Source organism: Anopheles nili, chromosome X, assembly GCF_943737925.1.
Source record: "Anopheles nili chromosome X, idAnoNiliSN_F5_01, whole genome shotgun sequence".
NCBI classification, from domain to species: domain Eukaryota; kingdom Metazoa; phylum Arthropoda; class Insecta; order Diptera; family Culicidae; genus Anopheles; species Anopheles nili.
In genome coordinates, this window is record NC_071293.1 from 12,602,569 (window position 1) to 12,624,259 (window position 21,691).

The 21,691-nt window shown below is 38.8% G+C and overlaps 1 protein-coding gene across 1 annotated transcript; it reads right to left on the reverse strand.

Annotated features, from left to right (window-relative positions):
• Nucleotides 1-5,822: 5,822 nt before the first annotated feature.
• On the reverse strand, nt 5,823-8,684 carry LOC128728991 (uncharacterized). The gene is made up of 2 exons (XM_053822641.1): nt 6,909-8,684; nt 5,823-5,951 (listed from the first exon to the last, which is right to left on the reverse strand). The coding sequence occupies exons 1-2, from the start codon at nt 8,682-8,684 to the stop codon at nt 5,823-5,825; spliced, it is 1,905 nt and encodes a 634-aa protein (XP_053678616.1).
• Between the last annotated feature and the right edge of the window lie 13,007 nt (nt 8,685-21,691).

Genomic DNA, 21,691 nt, shown 5'->3' on the forward strand with positions numbered 1-21,691 from the left:
GGAGTAGATGCACAGTTTCCTCTCGGAAAGTTGTGCTTTGAAAAAAAAATTCCAATCATCTGGACCATGTAATAGACTTAATATTTTTTGACGGACCTAAATGTTGGGTATTATCGGTCAACTACTCACTAGCACTTCATAAAAATGTTTGCTGGCCGAAAACTACTATTATTTTAACGAATCGGCAGCGTTTGTTCTAATTGTTTGAATGAACCCTTCAATTGTATTACATCTCAACACAAATGCTGTAATGGTTCTTTTGGCAACGAAGTGGCAACGAATTGGTGAGATATTTTGTATAGAATATTGTCTGGTTGTGCTACTTCGTTGTCCATCTTGGTATCAAACTCTGTTAATCGTTGTACTACCCCAGATAATCGTTGCGATTTACCCATTCCGTCTTCGTCCGACAGATCTATCTGTATGTCTGTATCTGTAAGAATCAATCAGATGTTACATGTTACATGATTGCAGCTTAGATGACGGCGCAAGAACAAATTATATGAAAATGTTTTGTATGTCGAGAAAGAAAGATCCATCTAACCATTGAGAAACTGCCTCCGTCGTTTAAGGCAGAGGAACGCTTATGGTGTCGTTTGCGTTAATATGGAAAGGTTTCTAGAATAAATTACAATATTGTATTGCTGCGTACCTTTTCCGAGATCCTAAATCTCGGATAAAATAACGCATAAAATTTTGACTGTTATCGGTACATTAAAACCTGGTTAGAAACGGTTCTTATAGACAAATCTGCTATAGACGAGCAGGTTTTGCAAGGACTGATGCACCGAAATTGTAAGTACGTATTAATTCTAACTATTCCATATATTTCACAGCAAGCGCGAGACGAAAACATAGAACGAACGTATGAGAACGAATGTGTGTAGAAGCGGTAGAGGAAAAATAGAGCGGTACTGCAAAAGAGCACTATCATATCCAGTAAGAGCACACCAACAGAGAATATTGAATCTGCATTAACCATTAGCCAGAGAAATGAACTCGCGTAAAGCTCTTTTATTTTTTTTTAAAGTTCCCAAGTTGACACGAGCTTTATCACCCTATTACGTCAGTCTTGCGTGCATGATTTTCGACTCGAAAGCTAATCGAGTTTTGTTTTAGCCATCGCCCAAAAAACCACGCGTCTGTCAACTTGAGCTCCCACGTTATCATTTCACTTAAGCATTACGGAGCAACGTTACAACATTTACAGCTGTGGTAGAGATAGGTACTGTCGTAAAATATGAGTATGTTTCTAACCGATTACATTATTGACGTGTAATACTTTGACGTGACTGCATGGTGAAGAAGCTGTGTTTGAGAAAAAAAAGTCAGCGTGAATTCGCAGCATCAAACAACCCTAAGCTAGTATAATCCTAGGTAATTTTAAATACATATCTGCCCATTACTCTATTTTAAAAGCTTTTCCTAACGCGGGACGATTTGCATTTGCAGTGACCAACGATGGAGCGAACGCCGCCTATCAACCGCGAATTGACAATATATGAAATGAAAGTGCTAACAATTCTGTCGATTATTGATGCACATGAGGCGGTGCATGACGCCCATTTGAATGCAACTATAACGAAAAAAGTTGACGGTGCCCTGGCTCTGATGACATATGAGCTTATTGCTGACGACTCTATCGAGAATATTTGTGAGAAAAAGTCTGCGGCTACGCAAATAGCGCACTTAATCGTGGAATACAAGATCGATTGCTTGTATATGCAGGCCAAGGCGTTCGACCGAATCTTTGAACCTCCCTGCTGAATTTTAGATTGTTTCTGGTACCCTCATAGATATTTTCTAAAACAAAAAACACTCGTGGTATGATTTGTATTACAAAGCAAGATAAACATCATAAGGTAAGGGTGAATTAGATAAATTAAAAACAATGAAAAATGGAATCTTTTTTTTCCTTCGTTGCTCAGCCTTAGCAGTATAACTAAACAGAAAATACGTATAAATGTTTGTATTGGTATTTGTATTTATTTGCAATATGTAACGTGCGATAAATATGCGTTACATGGATTCCCGAAGCAAAAGACAGATGCTGTAGACTAAACATCATCATGCGTTACGCGGATTATTTGCAAGAGATGTTGTATCAGCAAAAGAGCCTCAAGGCTAGCGCGATCGCATTCATTGTCGTCACACGCGAAAGCCAGATGCTGTAGTCTAAACATCATCGAGCATCACGCAGACTATTTGCAGGAAGTGTTGGATCAGCGGAAAAGCTTCAAGGCCAGCGCGATCGCATTCATCGTGGAAGATCCAGCGCGAAAGCGTTCATTCTAAAAGCCAGACTAAACATTCGGAGTATAACCAGCGAAAACGCGATCATGATCCTTAAGAAATAAACACGCCTTACCTTAGCAACAGTAAGGCAAGTTATGCTGACAATGACGCTAGTCTAGCTTAGCATAGCATAGGGTATAAATACCAGAATAGGACAGGAACCAAGTTAGTCTATGTTGAACCTCTGTAGCTTTTAGTTGTGTGAAATAGTAAAAATATTTTTTTATTATAAACTCGACACGAAATTTAAAATTGGCGCAGCCTTGGTAGTCCCGGCGAAAAGTTTTAATTGACACAGTCGTGTAGAATTATTAATAACTTCGTGCAAAAATAGACACAAAGTGTTTGAATATTCGTTTGAAAGATTAACAGCGAGTGTAAGTGTGGCGCAAGCTCTTGTTAGCAATCTATTGTGGAATAGGAAACACTAGTGAAACAACCGCAGTTGGATTCATCGTGAATAGCCCTTATTCCAGCATAACCGCTATTGGTGAGTGAATATCACACAGTTTGTGAATAGGATCACGAGGGAAATCAACGAACGAAGAGAGCAACTTACCAACAATACTCAAGGACTACGGGCTACTGGACTCCGGGAATGTAGACATTATTCTTCTTCTCGTAAGTATAAATCTACCCACTTTCGCACCAATCTTTACTTTGTGAATAAAAGAAGATTATAAGTGAGAGGTGATAGTGAAAAAATTACATGCAGCAGGTTCAAATTCCAAAAAGTTCTTAACTTCGTGCATAAAAGGAAAAAGCTGAAATTCAGAAAAAAAATCTTGCAGCCTTTCAAAATGGCAACAAACGAAGAGTTAACTGCACGCTTTGCACAACTTTCGTAAAATCAGCAAACCTTAATGGAGGAGCTGAGAAATATAAAAAGTAAAATGGTAATATATCTGTTTACGTACTATAAAACGCCGGCTCTAATAAAAAATGTTACAGTTTTCTCGGGCAACAAAAGGGAAACTCTAGCTTGGATACAGGAAGCGCTAGAATTATTCTCTGAATACATAGACGACCCGATTTATCCATAACTGGTGCGTGCTATTAAAAGCAAAATCACTGGTGAAGCAAAAGAAATCTTGATTGTTGCTGAAAATCCCAATAATTGTGCAGACATAAAAAATGCATTACTTCATACATATGGAGATACAAGAGCTCTTGCTACTCATATCCAGTTACTATTCTATGTAACAATGGGAATGAAAACAGTTTCAGATTTTTAAAACAAAATTAAGGAAATTGATACGACAATTAAAAGTACTGCTAACGCCACTGATGAATTTAGAGGTGCAGCCAAACAAATCATTCTTTTAAACGGATTAATAACCAAAACAAGATACATACATGGGCTTGGCGACAATTTTTCTATGATAGTAAGAAACCACAGAACCGAGTCATTGGAAGAAGCCTATGCGTATCCGATGCAATACTCAAACGCGGCATACAGGCAAACGATCGTTAAAAATAACGCTAAACCCAATGAATATATAAAACCCAATGAATATATATGGTTGGTGTAATAAATTTAAATATCGATTTCAGAGCGTAATGATTACGAACATGGAATGGCCTTTTGAAAATAACAGCAATACAGATGAAATATAAAGGAATTGGAAAATTGTTTCCAGGCAGCATCAGTGACGAAATAAGAGTAAGAGATTGAAAACTAGAAAGATTTTCAACGTCATACATGCTCAGGATGGGACAATATGCTGCATTTCCTCATTGGTATGTGTGAGAAATTCTCACTAATGTACTGGCTGTGATATTCGGAAAATTTACCGTTACCGTGATCGTGTAAAAACTGTGTGTCCTTGGCGCTGTTCTGCTTGATACTGTTTATTCGTTTGTCAGGAGAGTTCATTTTACATAGCTCATTGTCGATTATCAAAGTGATCTAGTGCAGTTATTGTTTTGAAAGATTTCATGCATGTAACGTTACCTAGCCAATTTAAATTAATTCATGCAATATTAATTCCCTAATATTTTCCACATTCCCGGCCACCAAAGAAGGAACTTCTTTAAATTATGGACATGTACTTTCATCCTTATCGAAATTGATACTTTCATACTCGAAATTCTGTTAAGCGGCACCTTGCTTCTATTGATCTTGATTGATCATTCAACCTGTTTTGTTTTGATTCTAGTTTGTTTACTTTTGCAAGTCTCGTAGTGCACCCGCTGAACACTCTTCGCCTGCTAAATTAGCAGGATCCGGCAAAATCGCAATTCTAGCTGTCGCTCTAACGATTTCCTTTCCTGCACCTGTGCGTAGTGTTACGACCCTAACTACACCATCCTTTCCTGGATGTAACACCTTTATCCTACCCATCGGCCATAAGGTAGGTGGCACATTGTCTTCTTTGATGATTACCAATTGCCCTTCTTTTAACTGTACCGGTTTAGCAATCAGATGTTTTGCGCGGGCCTGTAACTGCTGCAGGTATTCCGGATACCAACGCGACCAAATATTTTGGAAGTGTTTCTCCACCAAATCAAATTCCTTTAATCTATTTGATGGTACCTGCCTTCTATCAACCTGAGGGAGTGACGTTAAATTTGACCCTACTAAGAAATGGCCTGGAGTGAGCGGTTCCGTATCCGACGGGTCATTTGATAGTGGAACTAAAGGTCGACTGTTTAAGCACTGTTCGACCTGTGCTAACAATGTGATCATTGCTTCCTGAGTGAGGCTCGTGCCTCCTAATGTGCGTACAATATGCTGCTTCGCTGACCGGACCGCAGCTTCCCATAGCCCCCCAAAGTGTGGTGCCCGTGGTGGAATGAATTTCCACTGAATTTCATCGTTGACGCACCAGTTGAAGATCTCGTTACGCTCGCGATTACTACACTTAAGCATCTGATAGATGCGATGAAGTTCGTGTGCAGCTCCCTTGAATGTGGTGGCGTTATCTGAGTGTAGTTCCACAATTTTACCCCTGCGAGCCACAAAACGCCGTAGTGCTGCCAAGAAAGCCGCGGTAGTGAGATCACTCACTAGCTCGATATGAACCGCCCTGGTTGCAAAACACACGAAAATCGCAATATATGCTTTCGTGGCGCTCCGGTTGCGTACAGCTGATTTGATGAATACTGGCCCACAGTAGTCGATGCCACTCACCGTGAACGGCCTTGTTGGTGAAACCCGTGAAACAGGAAGATCGGCTACGGACTGTTTCACCAGTGTGGGTTTGGCCTTGAAGCATCGGTGACACCGATGGAAGATAGATTTCGCCAGACTGCGCCAACCAACTACCCAGAACCAGTAGTAGTTCCGGACCAGCATGTAAGTATTTCTTGTGGTATGCTTCTGCTAATAATGTTGCCAGTTGGTGTTTAGAGGAGAGCAGGATCGGGTGTTTCACGGAATCTGCCAGTTGTGCGTTACGAAGGCGACCACCGACACGCATGATTTCCGCCTCGTCGATGAATGGCGACAACCACTTCAGCCTTGAAGTACGTGACACATCCGTACCACTTGCGATCTGCAGCCGATCCTCTGGAAACGAGTCCTGCTAGGCTAAGCGACACAATTGCAGCTCAGCTTGATGTAGCTCATTGCTGCTTAGTGGTGGTACTGCTGCGATGAGTTGCTGCGTAGTGGCATTTTTATTGTTTGCTGAGGGATTGCCCGCCTTCAAACACTTGATGAATCGCAAACAATATGCCATAGTTCGACGAAGTTTGATGTAAGTAGAAAATCGAGCAAATAGACTGCTGCTGAACTCGATCGTGGTTGCAACTGCAGCGAATTGTGGTTGAGTAACTCGTTCTTCGTCGATTGATTCGATTTATTCTATTGCAGGTTCTTTAGGCCACTCTTCTACCTTGCTACTCAGCCAGAGTGGCCCATGCCACCACCGAAGGCAAGATTGTAATTGGTCGGGTTGTAAACCACGCGATACATCGTCTGCCGGATTGTCCACCCCGGGAACATGATTCCAAGTGATTTTAGTTTCTGCTTGGATTTGTGCCACTCTATTTGCAACGAATGGCGTCCATCGTCGTGGTGGAGATTTCAGCCAATATAGTACAGTCATTGCGTCTGTCCAACCGAATGCGTCGAATGTACCGTTGAGGGACTGACTGACTTTCCGGAACAGTTGTATTCCCAATCTTACTGCGCAAAGCTCTAGTCTAGGGATTGCATTGGTGTTGGACAATGACACAACTTTGGATTTTGCTGCCAAAAGTTGTACCGATATCCCTGCATCACTTTCCGCTCTGATGTAGCAGCAAGCGCCGTATGCTAGTTGCGAAGCATCTGAAAACACGTGCAGCTGCACGCGTGTTGCTCCTTTGAGTGATGCAAATCGAGGTATGCGTATTTCACCAAGCAAGTGTAACTTGGAATGAAACGCCGTCCATTCCTTTTGGAGATGTGATGGTAGCTCACTATCCCAGTCCCAAGGCTTCCCGTTTGCCTTTAAGGACCACAGCTTCTGCATGAAGAGCTTGGCGACAATGATTGTTGGTCTAAGCAAGCCAAGTGGGTCGAAGATTTTTGCGATGTATGACAAAGTTAGCCTCTTTGTCAATAGTATCGCCGCAGGTGGCAAATCGATTCGAAAACGAAACATATCCACCGCTGGTTCCCAAACCTGTCCCAACGTCGACACAAACTGAGGATCTTGCCACTCATGTGTTGAAAGAACTGCCAAATCTTCGGATGAAATGCCTGCTAGAGATTCCGGTGCGTTGGATGCCCATTTTTTTAAGGAGAAACCAGCAGCATTTAGCATTTCAGCGATTTGGTTACGCATCTCGATTGCATCCGATATTTCCTCTGTGCCTGATAGTAAGTCGTCTACGTAGAAGTCGTTCAGCACTGCATTAACTGCTAGTGGGTGCAGTGTTCGATGATCATAGGCTATTTGTTTTAGTGTTCTCCTAGCCAGGAAAGGAGCGGAAGCAGTTCCGTATGTCACGGTTTGTAGCTGGTAAGTTTGCATCGGTTGCGCAGGATCCTCTCTATATCGTATGCGAAGGTACCGTTGGTCGCTCTCATCGTGACGAATTTGACGGTACATTTTCTCCACATCCGCTGATAGGGCGATTGCATGTGACCGAAAGCGTACAATGATTGTAAATAGGTCATCTTGGATCACCGGCCCCACCAACAGTTTATCGTTTAAGGAGAACCCCGATGACGTTTTACACGAGGCATCAAACACTACTCTGACCTTAGTGGTTGTGCTCGTCTCCTTTACCACCGCATGATGGGGCAGATAGTAATGCTCACAGGAATCATTGACCGGTTCGGTAAGTAGTTTCATGTGGCCTAAACGTTCGTACTCCTTCATGAATTTACTGTATTCTTCCTTCATTTCAGGATTCGACCTCAACCTTCGTTCTACGGCGAGGAGTCGACGATCAGCGTTCGCCTTTGATTCTCCTAAAACGACACTGGGATTATTATTTTGCGGTAAACAGACAACATATCTGCCAGATGCATCTCTGGTTGTAGTGGCCACGAAATGCTTCTCACAGGCATCCTCTTCAGTTGACAAGACTGGATCATCGCCGACAGTCTCGGTTTCCCAGAAACGCTCCAGAATCGATTCCAGCGAAGGTACTCCGTTGGCAGCCAGAAGACACAACTGCGACCGCTGCGAATCACCCGATGATCTGTTTCCAGCTACGACCCAACCGAAAGGAGTCTCCACCAACCAACCAACTCTGCCGAGCGATCGTTTTCTACCGGAATGAAGCTCCCAATACGTGTCACCGCCAATGATGATGTCTATCTTGCCAGGAACAAAGCACGACGGGTCAGCGAGTGGCAAATTCGGCATTTTCCATGATGATGCGTCAATCGGCGACGTTGGGATTTCCATGAATGGAGAATCCAAGATGAGCAGCTCCAACTGCGAAGCATGCCGTTGGTTTCGGGATTCCACCGTTGCAAATATCGAACCCTTAATCAGCTGTAGCGAATTGCCGATGCCCAAGATCGATACGTTGACCTTGTTCCGAGGTGTTCCGAGCAGCTTACGCGCCAGTGCGGTCGAGATGAAATTTGACATTGAGCCCGAGTCGAGAAGTGCTCTTGCCTCATGCCCGTTTCCGCAGCCATCGACAATGTACAGCAGCACTGTTTCCAAAAATACCATGCCGCGATTGTTTTGCACTGCCATAGCGACCATTGAGTTTGGTGTAGGTATGTGTAGCAGTGTATGGTGACGTTGGTGACACGTACGGCAGGAATAATCCGACTTGCAAGCCTTTGCTTGATGAGCAGCACTCAGGCAATTCCAGCACAGCTGCTTTGATGCAACAATTTCCCGACGCTGTTGTACGTCCTTCCCAGAAAATATTGGGCAGTTTCGGAGAGCGTGACCGTCCACGCATTTCAAGGGACACTGATAACTTATCATACCGGGCGGAGAGGATCGCAAAGATGCTGCGTTAGCGATCGACCGCCGTGGAGGTGGTGCACGAAAGGTGCCGGCCACCTTTCTCGAACAATCGACTGTATCACTCGCGAAATTGTTCGTTGATTTTAGGATTTGGATTCGGTCTTGAACAAATTGAACCACGTCTGTGTACCTGTCCCGAGTAAAGTGTACCGAATGCTTTTCCCACGCGAGGAGAGTAGCACGATCTAACTTCATGAGCAGCATGTTCGATAACGGCGTGTCCCATGAATCTACCGGCTCATTTAACTTCACAAACCCGCTCACATATCGCGAAAATTCGTCCACTAGATTTCTTAGTTTGTCCACACACTCCGATTGCACTCCGGGAAGATAGTGTAGTTTACGATAGTATTCACGAACGAGTAAACGCGGATTGTCATATCGTTTAAGAAGCGCGGCCCACGTCACTGAATAGTTATCTGCTGTTAACGGTGTGTGCTCGAAAGGAAGTGCCGCATCTCCTTTCAGTGACGATAATAAATATTCGAGCTTTGTAATCGATGGAAGCTCCGGCAAAGCGTCGATCATCGCGATGAAACGGTCGCGGAACGTTAACCATTTTGTTTGGTCTCCATCAAATGTCGGCAACTCGATCTTTGGAAGACGAAGGTGTGGTGTATTTGGCCGTCCAAACGCAAACGTGGAAGAGGTCAACCCTGTAGTCTCGTTCACAGCACCTTTTTCCTTATGTTGATGTTTCTGAAAGAAAGATTTTATCTTCCTATACCGCTCTTCGATATTGATTCGTTCCATGATGCATGACTCGATCGTCTCATTACTATCGTCGAGTTCCTCCAACTTCGCTATCGCGGTGAAGAAATCTGTATAGTGTCTTTCGAGGCCTTCTAACGCCTCCGGAATTTGCTCGGCGTCATCTCCAGCAAACTGCGCCTGGAACCGTTCAATCGCACTAATATTTTCGACAGCAAATTTTCTTCTTAAGCTGAAAGGCTTTAATCTTTTTGTCCATGGTATGAACGAGTAATACAGCAGTAACACACGAAACGAAAACCGACGCGAAAGCACTTTGACGCAAAATTTGAATCGCGATGGCGCACTATCGTAGGTCGTTGCCCTTGGTGCAGGGCGATACGTGATGACGGTAAACGACGCGAACGATGTGTTGCTAGATTGGCTCTTGATGCAGAGCGTTGTACCGATCTCTTGATGCAGAGCGATGAAAAGATAAACTTCCGAAATCACGATCCGGTTCGAAGGACCAAAATGTGAGAAATTCTCACTAATGTACTGGCTGTGATATTCGGAAAATTTACCGTTACCGTGATCGTGTAAAAGCTGTGTGTCCTTGGCGCTGTTCTGCTTGATACTGTTTATTCGTTTGTCAGGAGAGTTCATTTTACATAGTTCATTGTCGATTATCAAAGTGATCTAGTGCAGTTATTGTTTTGAAAGATTTCATGCATGTAACGTTACCTAGCCAATTTAAATTAATTCATGCAATATTAATTCCCTAATATTTTCCACAGTATGTAAATAAATTGATACGACAGATTCAAGAAAAATGTTAGTGGATAAAAAAGGACTTTCGAAAGAGTTACAGTGGAACACACTAGACATAATAAAAGGTTCATGAATCATGAATATAGAATGAAAACAACTAAATGAAAAAAAAGAATATACACATCAAACATTGAATTACACAAGCATACGTGAAAATGCCCCGTTATGTTTCCTCAAACTACGTCGACCCGAATGAAATCTGGCTTATCAGCTAGTTTATTATATATTCTAAAACTAGAGGTTTAAACTTAGTTAATACCAAAAAATTGTGGGTCAAAGTCCAATATTCTCGGAGTAACAGCCTGTTTAGTCAAAAATATTTGAAAAGAAAACAAATAATTTTATTAGTGAGCTTCAAAAGTCTCCGAAAACTGAAACAACACAGCTTGTAATACAAAAATTTACCTTTCATTTCATAACAAAATGTGCTACAGCCTCACAAGATGATTTTTTTCTGAGCCTCGTTGCAAGGTTTAACTACGGAACCGGGTATAATTTTATGCAAAATATTTTATATAAAAAAATATGTCACTAAGTGTTGGAATGAATAACATATACTGTTTCCATGCAAAATTATTGCTCTTGCATTGCAACACCTTACGATATGAATAGTTTAGTTCGTTTGAATAAACGGAGGCTTTGCAAAAGAAGAAAACCTTAAGTTTTGAATGTAGCATGAGTATTGTTGGATCCGCCGTTTTAATGCCTGTTATAAATTTCGTCCTGACCGGAGTTTATGGTTAAGGTGAACGAGTCGAGAGATATTAGTGGTAACAGTGCAAAGGACAACATATATAGACGAGTTTTTTATCAAATGATATTTTGTTTAATGTTACTTTGTTCACACAATTATTGGGTATCGATGACGACCGTGTTCTTCTTCGGAATTTGTTGTCCTAGTGATTAGTAATCATGCTCAAGATAAATGCTCAAGAGCTTCATAAATAAGTTCGTGAGAGATGTTTTTATTATTCTGGTCGTTCTATTTCACGTGATAAGCATATGAAAAAAGGGGCTCCCATTCAACTCCTGTCTAACAGATCTATAATATTTGCTAAAACTACAAAAAAACACCGATTAAGCTGACATTTGGGATACATGTTTTGTGTTACATTGTTGTAGAAGAATCTAAAACATCAGCTATTCCGGTGGAGAACAAAGGTTTGCTCCCATACAACCCCCCGACAAAACAAATCTACAATATTCGCTTAAAAATACAAAAAACAGAACTGGCCGAAATTTATCACAGATGTGTTTTTTTATTTTTTATAAAAGAATTCTATATTTCGGCTACACCGGTCAAGGAAAAAAGGGTCTTGCATACAACCACGCGCCCTAAAAAAACTATAATATTCGCTTTAAAATACAAATGACTAGCGATTTGACCGAATTATGGTAAACATACTTTTCTTAGCTTTTAGGAACAGAAATCAAAGCTTCAGTAACCGCGATGGGGAAAAGAGAGCCTTTTATACAAACCCTTACTGTATTATGAAACAATACGTTTACCAATTAATAGCTATACATTATTCAAATAATTACAGATCTGCCTAAACATATTTGTTTGTAAAGAAGCAACACTTCTGCTCCCTGTTGGGTTGGTAAGAGGAGGGGTATCCCATATATTCCTTCTTACGGTAATTAAAATCTTTCAAAATACAATTGGCATGCAATTTGACCTAAATATTGCGTAGGCGTTTATTAAAACTCTCCTATCCAATATGTTATGAAGTACAACTTTCGCGGTTTGGAGTTAAAAAGAGTACTGGTACATCTTTACATCACCAAATACTCTTTTCTACATGCAGGGATCGAATGGTCGTCGTCCGCCTCTCCTCCTCCGCCACATACGCTCTTCTGGAAATACGGAAAAAATGTTGAAAAATACTTATGGCTTTGGGAGAGCATCCAATACCTTTTCTTCAACTTACCAATAGAAATATTGAAAAAAAAGCTCAAAATAACATATGTTGTCTAATTTTACTAAAACTTGCCATGTACTGCTCAACCCAAGCCATGCAAGAAGTAGCTAAGTATGAGCTTTCTCAATGCATGAAGGAGGGCATTTAAGAGGCCTTACAATTGTTATGTCCTGAAATGATCTGTAATCGCTCAACAAATTGTTCTTTTAAACGATTGACTTTTACATCACGGAGGGCAAAGATATGGCCGTTTCCAGAATAAAAGAATTTTACAAAAATGCATAAGACGTCAATAAACAGTTCAGTTTACTACAACTCTTTTCTCTTTACCCATTGGTTAAGACACTAACTTGCACTAAAAATGCCTCACTCGACGAATGTTCAAATGTAAATGTGAGAAATATTCTTCAACATATAAATAATAATAATGCTCTGCACTTATTGAGTAAGATTCCATATAAAAAAATTTTGTTGAGCTGCGTTCCATGTGTGGTTAGTGTAAAAAACTTAAATTTAGGTTACAGAGAGTGATGATTAAAATATGGATTGTGTTTTGAAAGAGAACAGCAATAGAGGTAAAAAAATGCAGGGCATTAATCCTGATTGAGGTAAAGATAAAATTGGTAAAATTGATTGTAAGTGACGAAATAAGAGTAAACTAAGGAAAACTGGAAAGATTTTGAACGTCTTGAATGCTAAGAATGGAACCACGTTTTACTTTTACTTATTGCTATGATATGACGGATGCAAGCAAAATGATTAAGGATCCAAAGAGTGTTTCGAAAGGGTGAATGTGGAAAATACCAGGCATAAACAAAAAGTTTTACTTATTCCATGACACACAAGAGGCTAAATATAAGGAAGAGAGTTTTTGGCAAGATAGAAATGATCATACGAAACGGAGGGTATGTAGAAAAATGGTGTTTTTAAAACAGCGAGAGAAGAGTTGATTTGATGTAAAATTTCTTCATTGATATGATATTGTGGTCAGGAAAAAGAAATGTGACATGTAAGATGGTTCTAAGAGAAGATTTGTGGAATAAGGAGTTCAGCATTTGTTAAAAAAGCAAGGATTATTCAATTGTAGACCCTGCATCGTAAGAAGATGCATAAACATAACGTAACTTATATTACACTAACATTTTCTTTATTGATCCCTTAAGCTACATCGACTCGAATCAAATCGGGTAATCATGACGGATCGGACTTCCTTTAACCTTCAGGTAAAACCACCACTACAAACCGAGCTCTGCTTTCTTGCATGAACTAATTAAGACATACATCCGACGATCGATTCCAGAAAAGCACTAGTTGTGTCATAGGAAAACTAACTTTACTCGATGTTTCTCGCCAAAAATCTAATTTCTGCTCCATCAAACTCTACGCTTCCCACTTAATCGGAATTCGTATCGTTTATTTCAAACATTAAGCCGTCACAGTCATTGATGAAGACGTTGCTAGACGGTCGTATTTCATCGACCGGTTCGCCTCGCTTACGTTTTTCTTCGATATGCTTACGGTTGTCATTAATGCGTCGCTTGCTATAGATCGAAGCATTCCGATATACGCAGGATTCATTTTTCTTCACTTCACTGCCATCCGAATTCCTTTTCGATTTATGATCATCGTTGTCTTCACTGCCGGTGCCAACGGAATCCAAGGGTGGTGATGATTTTACACAATAGATGTCACATTCGCGTGGGTTGAGGATGTCACATTCGCTCATTGAGGGTTGACATAGTCCTGGTTCTGTGTTTTCTGCATACGAAGAGATTTCCATATTCAGAAAGATTTTTGATGGCGAGTCCATCCAGTGTTTAAAAGTGTCCTCAAGTCCTTTGCCTGGTCCTTCGAATTGTAGATAATACTTGGTTGTCTCATTTTCTTCGCTTTGTGGCATGGACAAGTTGCCACTTACAACTGTTGCATTCGTGGTTGTTTCTACGAGCGGCTTAAACAGCTGCCGAGCAGAGCGTGAACGTCCCTGCAGAACTGACGATCGAGCTCGTTGTGATGGCAGCTTCTCTGACTCCGACGATAAGGGCGATCGTTGGCTCATGTTGGCTATGTTTCGAGAGAGTGTAGGACTAGCTCTACTAGTTTGTCAGCAGTTATATCGGCCAACACAGCACACTACTATAACTAAAAGCAAAAAAATGCAGAACACGGGGAACGAATTAAATAAAAAAATAATTGCAAAAATGATGAAAAATTACTGATACTCACTCTAGTGTTATCCCTCGCTACACAATATCACAAACTTGCCGAGCTCAGAGGTCTGTTCCAGCGTGCAACTATGAAAAGAATGGAGCCAAAATTTTGTGCATAAATACGTTTACTGCAGCGTCTGTAACTAACACAACCATGCATACCACCCCTATTGCAAGCTTAACAAAGCCACCTAACCATGTGTTTGATCGCCTGTAAGTGAGACGGAGTGCTCTTGTTCTAAGAAGATTGTTACATTATCACTAGCCATCGTCGAAAGATGGTTCAGAGAAATCATCGCACGTTCTTGCGGACACCGTATGATGGTGAAACGTAGAAAAAGCAAGAAAGGTAGAGCTAAACACGAACATGAACAATATTTGGCGTTCTGATTTGAAAATCGCACGAACGTCTCCATCCATTTTACTTTGTCAAACGAGTGAATTCTGTTCTATACTTCAAAAGCCCGTTAATACGTTAATTATGATCAGTAGAAATGTTCGAAGTTTCAATTTTGTTTTTCAAAGCCTTAGTTTAATTTGAAATTCCTGCATATTGTTTTAGTACTGGGTTACAATTCTATTCACACTTTTAACAATACGTTGGGGGCTTTTATATGATCAATTCTTATGAATAAAAATGAATGTTTGTTTGTTTATATATATATATATATATATATATATATATATATATATATATATATCTATATATATATATATATATATATATATATATATATATATATATATATGTATATATATATATATTTATATATATATTTATACATAAATATATAAATATATATATATATATATATATATATATATATATATATATATATATATATATATATATATATATATATATATATATATATATATATTTATATATTTATGTATAAATATATATATATAAATATATATATATATACATATATATATATATACATATATGTGCCTATGCGCGCGCTTCAATAGGGTTTCCACTGCACCGATTTGCACCAAACTTGCTATATAGGTGTATGATGGTCTCGGATTTAGGCATTTGATTTTTTTTATTTTTTTCCAAAAGGGGGGCTCCTATACAAAAAAAATACAAATGCTCCCATCATTAAAAAATACAAATGCCCGATTTAGTTGAAATTTTGTGCATAAACGTTTCATCACTTTTAACAAATACTGCCAAAATTTCAGCATCCTCAATGAAGAACAAAGGGGGGCTCACATACAACCCCCCCCCCCCTTCCAAAAAGTGAATAATATTCGCTTAAAATTATAGTCGTAGCCCGATTTAGCTGAAATTCGGTGCATAAACGTTTCATTACTAAAAACTAATATTCGCAAAATTTGAGCCATCTCAATGGGGAACATAGGGGGGCTCCCATGCAAACCCCCCCTTCAAAAACTGAATATTATCCGCTTAAAATTATAGAGGATTTGGCTGAAATTTGGTACATAAATGTTTCATTACTCAAAACTAATCCCCCCCCCCACCCACCCACCCACCCACCAAAGTGAATGTTATTCGCTTAAATCGGTGAATGATGTAAAATTTTTCTGAAATTTGGGAAACATATTTCTTTTTACATTCAGCAAAAGTATTCAAAGCTTCATCCACCCCCGTGAGATAAAAAGGGGGGCTCCCATACAAACCCCTATCACAGCAGGCAATATTATTCAGTTAAAAATACTAAACACAGATCTGATCGAAATTTGGCACAAATGCATCTATTTATATTTTGCAAAAGAATCAAAAGTTACGGCAGCCCCGATCAAGAAAAAAGGGAGGGCTTCTATACAACCACAAAAAAGGGGGCAACAATACAACACAAACACACAACCACAAAAAAGGGGGGCAAAATACAAATGAAGACCGAAATATCCGCAATTCGACAAACATGTTTCTTTTAACTTTTCGAGCAGAAATTAAAGCTTCAGTTACCCCGTAGAAAAAACGGACATCTTCTATACCATTCGCTGCGCTTATTATGAAATATTATGTAGGTCTGTTATTGGCTATTAAAAATTCAAACGATGACCAATTTATCTGAACATGTTTTTATAAATCTGTTTGTAAAAATCTTAACCCTCCTGCCCCCTAAGAGGATAAAAGAGTAGGGGTTCTTCCATACATTCCCTTTCACAGTAATTGAAAATCGTTGAATACAAATGACATTGATTCAACCTAAATATTGCGTATGCATTTCTTAAAATTCTCTATACAATATGTGATGAAGTATAAGTTTCCCGGTTTGGTATATCTTTTCATCACAAAATATCACTGTGAAGTACATATGTCGTCGAAATCAACTAAAATTTTGTCACTTTATACAAAGACTTTCAAAATTCCAGTTCTACAAGCGGATAACCCTCTCCCTCTACCAAACACAGAAAAGTTATTGAAAAATACATATGGCTTCCAATTCGATTGAAACACGGTACAAATGCTTCTTCCTATTCATAGTGCGACGAAAATTTATTTACGCCAGTGCGAAACAAAGGGAGGTTTCCAAAGGTCGGTATCACAAAGAAAATAATTCGGTCATAGCACTAAAGCTTGGTCTGAATGATTTTAGGTGAGGATGATTATTTTTACACAATATCTTAAAAAAAGAGCTCCCATACGAGCTCTTCCTATTAGTGTATTGGAAAATTTGGTCGAGCATAGCAATCATGTCCGAATTAAATGAAATGAGACAAATTCCTTAAAATGTCCATATTTACTGGAAAATTAGAATGGTGACGTTGCAGCTCTCCCGGTAGGAGACAAATTGGTGGTAGGGCATACAATACCTGTTCGGAATATTGAAAAAAAATGCCCAAAGGAACAAATATCGTCTAATTTAGCAACAACTTTTCATGTACTCCTTAACACAGTCTATTCAACAAGTAGCAAAATATCATATTCTGCAATGCGGAAATGGGAGGAAGCAACCCTAATTTATTGGTATGTTCAAATATCGCTCAGTGAGACAAATATTTTTTGTTTATTCTTTTTTCCAAGTAACTTTTACATTATGGTCGGGAAAGGAATTTCTGTTTTCAGAATAAAAGAAATTCACAAAAATGTGAAGCGTCAACAAACGGTTCAGTTTCCTGCATATCTTCTCTCTTGAAACATTTATTTAGACACTAAGCTGGGCTTAGAAAATAAACTCATTTTCTTCCTATGCATGTTAAATTGGAAGAATACAAGGAACCGACGTCGATATGGCTGGTCGGGCTGGCGATGGGTTTTCAGCGTCGATGGGTTGAGCAATCTGGCGTCTTCAACCTTAAGGGGTATGCATTGCCTTTTGATTTACGTGTGGGCCAAGATCGATGGCGGCGATGCATGCGTCCAAAAATAGATCCGGAGTAGGGATGGATTGTAACGTATGTGAGCACTTGATGTACCAATGCTTCCATGTAATACGCATATCTCACGCAGTGATTGTATATCGGGTGTAGATTCATATGGTAGATTGCATGCATCGTTTGCACCGGTGATAGAAAACAAGGGTGTTATTTTGTTTACTATCGTTTTATAGATACAAATCAAGGGAGTAAGATTGAGAATTTCAATGACGAAATGGTTGGCGGTTTGCATTTCATACGTGTTTTGGTCTATGCCGCTAATAAAATATCATGCTGGTACCGTAATCATTGTCCATATGCGATCGCTGATCATAGAACATTAGCTCACAAACGGAATAGCAGTAGAAATTGCAAGGGTACCGTCAACGTGGGCAAAAAAGAGAAGGGCAACCCAATCACAGATAGAGCGGCCCGCGCGGGTCGAAACTTAAATGAACAAAGGGTTTAACCTACGACAGCGCACAGCCGAATCAAAGAGGGCAACACAAATGGCTTGCGAGAGCCAAACAGTGGATATATTATCTCGAGGTTTTATTACGCTCAGGTAAAATGCTCGTCGAATTGAGGAGGGAAACCGCAGTTCATGTGCTAAACAAAACGGCATGCTATAAATCTTGTGCAACGGTCTTGCTCGTGTTTTGACTGAACGGGAAGCATAATTTTTTTGCATGTGCCAGAATGATCGGCATGCTTGAACCTTTTTCTCAGTCGAAGAAATGAAACCGTTCGATTGTATGACAAGGTCGTGTATGAAAACTCCATGTATCAGAGGAGTTAAAATGCGCTCGAATCGGAAAGCAATTTGGCTTACAGCCCGAATGTTTATAAAGTGTTAGCTCGATTGGGTGGTAAATGATATTCATCTGTACCAGTGCTACCTGTAACGATATCCAGCAGAGGCTTTTCTTTATTCGACGACTTTATTTTCAGAAGACTTCCAAATCTAGGGCGTCCAAACAGTCACAAATGAAGAACATTTTTTTGCTTCCGGTCAGCGCAATCTTATATTTAGTTTCTAAAACTCTAAACCTCAAGTCTAAAAGAAAATGAAAACTTAAGATTTTTCGTTCTAAGTAGACCATAAAGAGATCGTTAAATTTATCGGAGAACAACTTACCATTCGAGCGTTGAGTCTCGTAACATACTTTTCCGTTCCTAGTCCTTCGTTTGTATTATAGCAGAAAATAGTTCTCTCTTCTTCTTTTCTGGCCACGTGTTTGAACCACGGAAGCGCTTTGTTTTTGTTTTGCGTTCGAACGGGTTCCGGCAAAAGGATTACCGGATAGGGAGACGGAGAGCGAAAAAATTAAATTTTGATAACACAACGAATTCCGGAACTTAACACGGACCCATTAGGATGAAACGATATTGTCCGGGTTGTTTTTACCTTTTCTTAGTTCGTCTTCTTGTGGTCCAATGTTGAACGAGAAAGCGAGCCGTCTGGGGTTGTCAATGGGTGACGGGAGACGTTAAAATCATCTTACCAACGGTTTCCGGCTGATGAGTCTTGGTGGCCGATTTTCCATTGTGATCGTTCATCACCGAAACATTCGGTCGAGTAACATTCAGGAAGTAACTGGAGATTCAGTAATTTGATTCCCAGACGAGTAAGAGCGTACAATTTTACATTGAAAATCTTTTGTCGCCATTAAGTTTAACGAAAACGGTCCTATAAAGCCGTACAGATTCGTACAGCTGTTCAGAAAATTATCCTTAATGCTTCTGATACATCTGATTTTATACTATCTGCAAACTTCATTAATAAGTGTCTATTTTATCTATTTACTATCAAAATATTGTAGTTTTAAAGCCAGTCAAATATTACTAAACATGATTTTAAAACGTTTGCTGAAGCGATCAAATTTATTAGATTATTAAAGACAAAGCAAAGATTTACCAATCATGAGTAAAAGACAGTACAGAGGGTCTGATTTGTTTGAGAGATTCCTTAGTTGTTAGAAAAACCCTTAGTTGTACAAGGATGTCATTATACCGTCTCCATCGTTATACTCATTAATATTTGAAGGCGTAAAGATGTAAACCAGTGTCAAAAAAATGGATAGTAAATTTTCCAAATATCATTATGACCATTTCGTTTCTAATTTCTTCTTTGTTTAATTTTCTTTGTTTGATGTTATATTCTTTCGAACCTTGATCATTCTTCCATTTCATATATTAATCATTCTGTGTCATTTATCAATTTCTTTTTAGTTATTTCTGCATTAAATGTTTGATTAAACTATCGATTCATTTATGCATTTATTCCTTGTTCTATGTGCTATAATAACTCGTAACGGTGAAAAAAGTGGTTTTATAGTTAATAGCAAAGATAATAAATTTATTTTGGTAAAATAGACAAAGGTAATAAATAATTGAGGGTATAATAAAGAACAAACCTGAAGGAGACACTTACGCTGTTTTATTTTAAAAATTAATGGAACTTTATTCTAATAGCAGTCAGTTAGGTTTGTCATAGCAGGATATATGGGATTACTTTAGACTATATACTTCTGTTACTCATCGAATGATTTTGTTTTTCCATCTTTCAGCTCACATCACTGACAAAATGTTGAAAAAAGTTATTGGCCGAAAAAAAGTATAATATTTGTAGTTAAAGCCGCCAATGGGTAGCTCGGACTAGCTACGACCATTTCCGTTGGTCTGACAGATAGATATAAAACGAGGTGACAAACAACAATGAAATTTTATATATAACCCTTCTAAATAAATCTAAATAATTAGTAGAATTGTCATGCTATTTATTTGTGCTTTTTTTACTTCAGGTAAGCACTAAATATCTGGTATATATTTTATTTACTTGAGGAATGTTAATCCATATATTGAACGAAATGATTATTAGTTCGCCAAAGAAATTTCATCAGGGATATATGAATGTGTCTGCGTCAACTATAATAGGCAAAATGGCATAATAGGTGAAAATAAATAATGACACAGTAATATTGGATGGACCCCTAAGTGCTATTCCCGAACTATATGCATGTATTTTCAGTTTTTCTGGTTTTCAAGTTTCCAAAATTTCGGATGCTTCAGAACTGAACTTAAACGATGTGAACAAAAATTGAAAATAACAATATTCTTTTATTTTACAATAAAACTTACAATACACAAACAAATAAACATATGTTACATACAATAAAACGTAGTTCAACGCTGAACGTTAAACAATATTTTCGGCATCTAAGTACTATAAAATACCCCTTAAAGGATCACGTTCTGTAACGTAATCCAAGTACTATACATGAACGTAGAAGACTAAATCTTTCTGAATATTTTTCATATGTTTTCATAGTTCAAAAGCTCTAACCGTTTTCTCCTAGGATGCATTTTGTAAGTTATGGAATAAATTATACCTAATTAATCTTTTATACCTTTACATATTAATGTTTGCTAACATTTCCATCTTATTCTTATTAAATGGCTCAAAAACCGTACAATCCATGCCTGTTCTTGCTACGGCTTCTTGAACTTTTCACGTAGCTGAATAGTCAGTGCATGTCGTACGCTAACGCTTCGGCTATCGAGCCCCCTCAAAATTTTCCAAACACTTTATTATCATTATTTATTATTTATTCGGATTAATGTACAATGCCAATTGTACAATGCCTTTTACTTAATGTTTTTCTTTGTGATACATGTTTGTGTTCATGGAAAAAACCAGTCAAAATGCAACAGTACAAATAAAATTTGAAAATTTATTATTGAAAACTGAAAACTAGGAACTTGAACATGAACCAACATCATAACTAAATGGAAAAAGCTACGCGTCATGAAAGAAAATTTTAAATTTTTAAACCCATTTTGTGATGGACGAGCTTCTGTAGATTAAAAAACAGAAACACCGTTATTGCACAACGTATAACATATCAGGAATATGTTAATTGAATCACGTTATAATTTCAACAGCATTATCGAGTCGAGTAACGAGTAAAATGTCAGA

Excerpts from the sequence above, each read along its gene's own strand:
- LOC128728991 (XM_053822641.1), bottom strand. The coding sequence starts at position 8,684 with ATGATAAGTTATCAGTGTCCCTTGAAATGCGTGGACGGTCACGCTCTC. Across the intron at positions 5,952-6,908 it reads TTGTGTCGACGTTGGGACAG|TGTTTGAAGGCGGGCAATCC; the intron begins GTTTGGGAACCA and ends CGATTCATCAAG.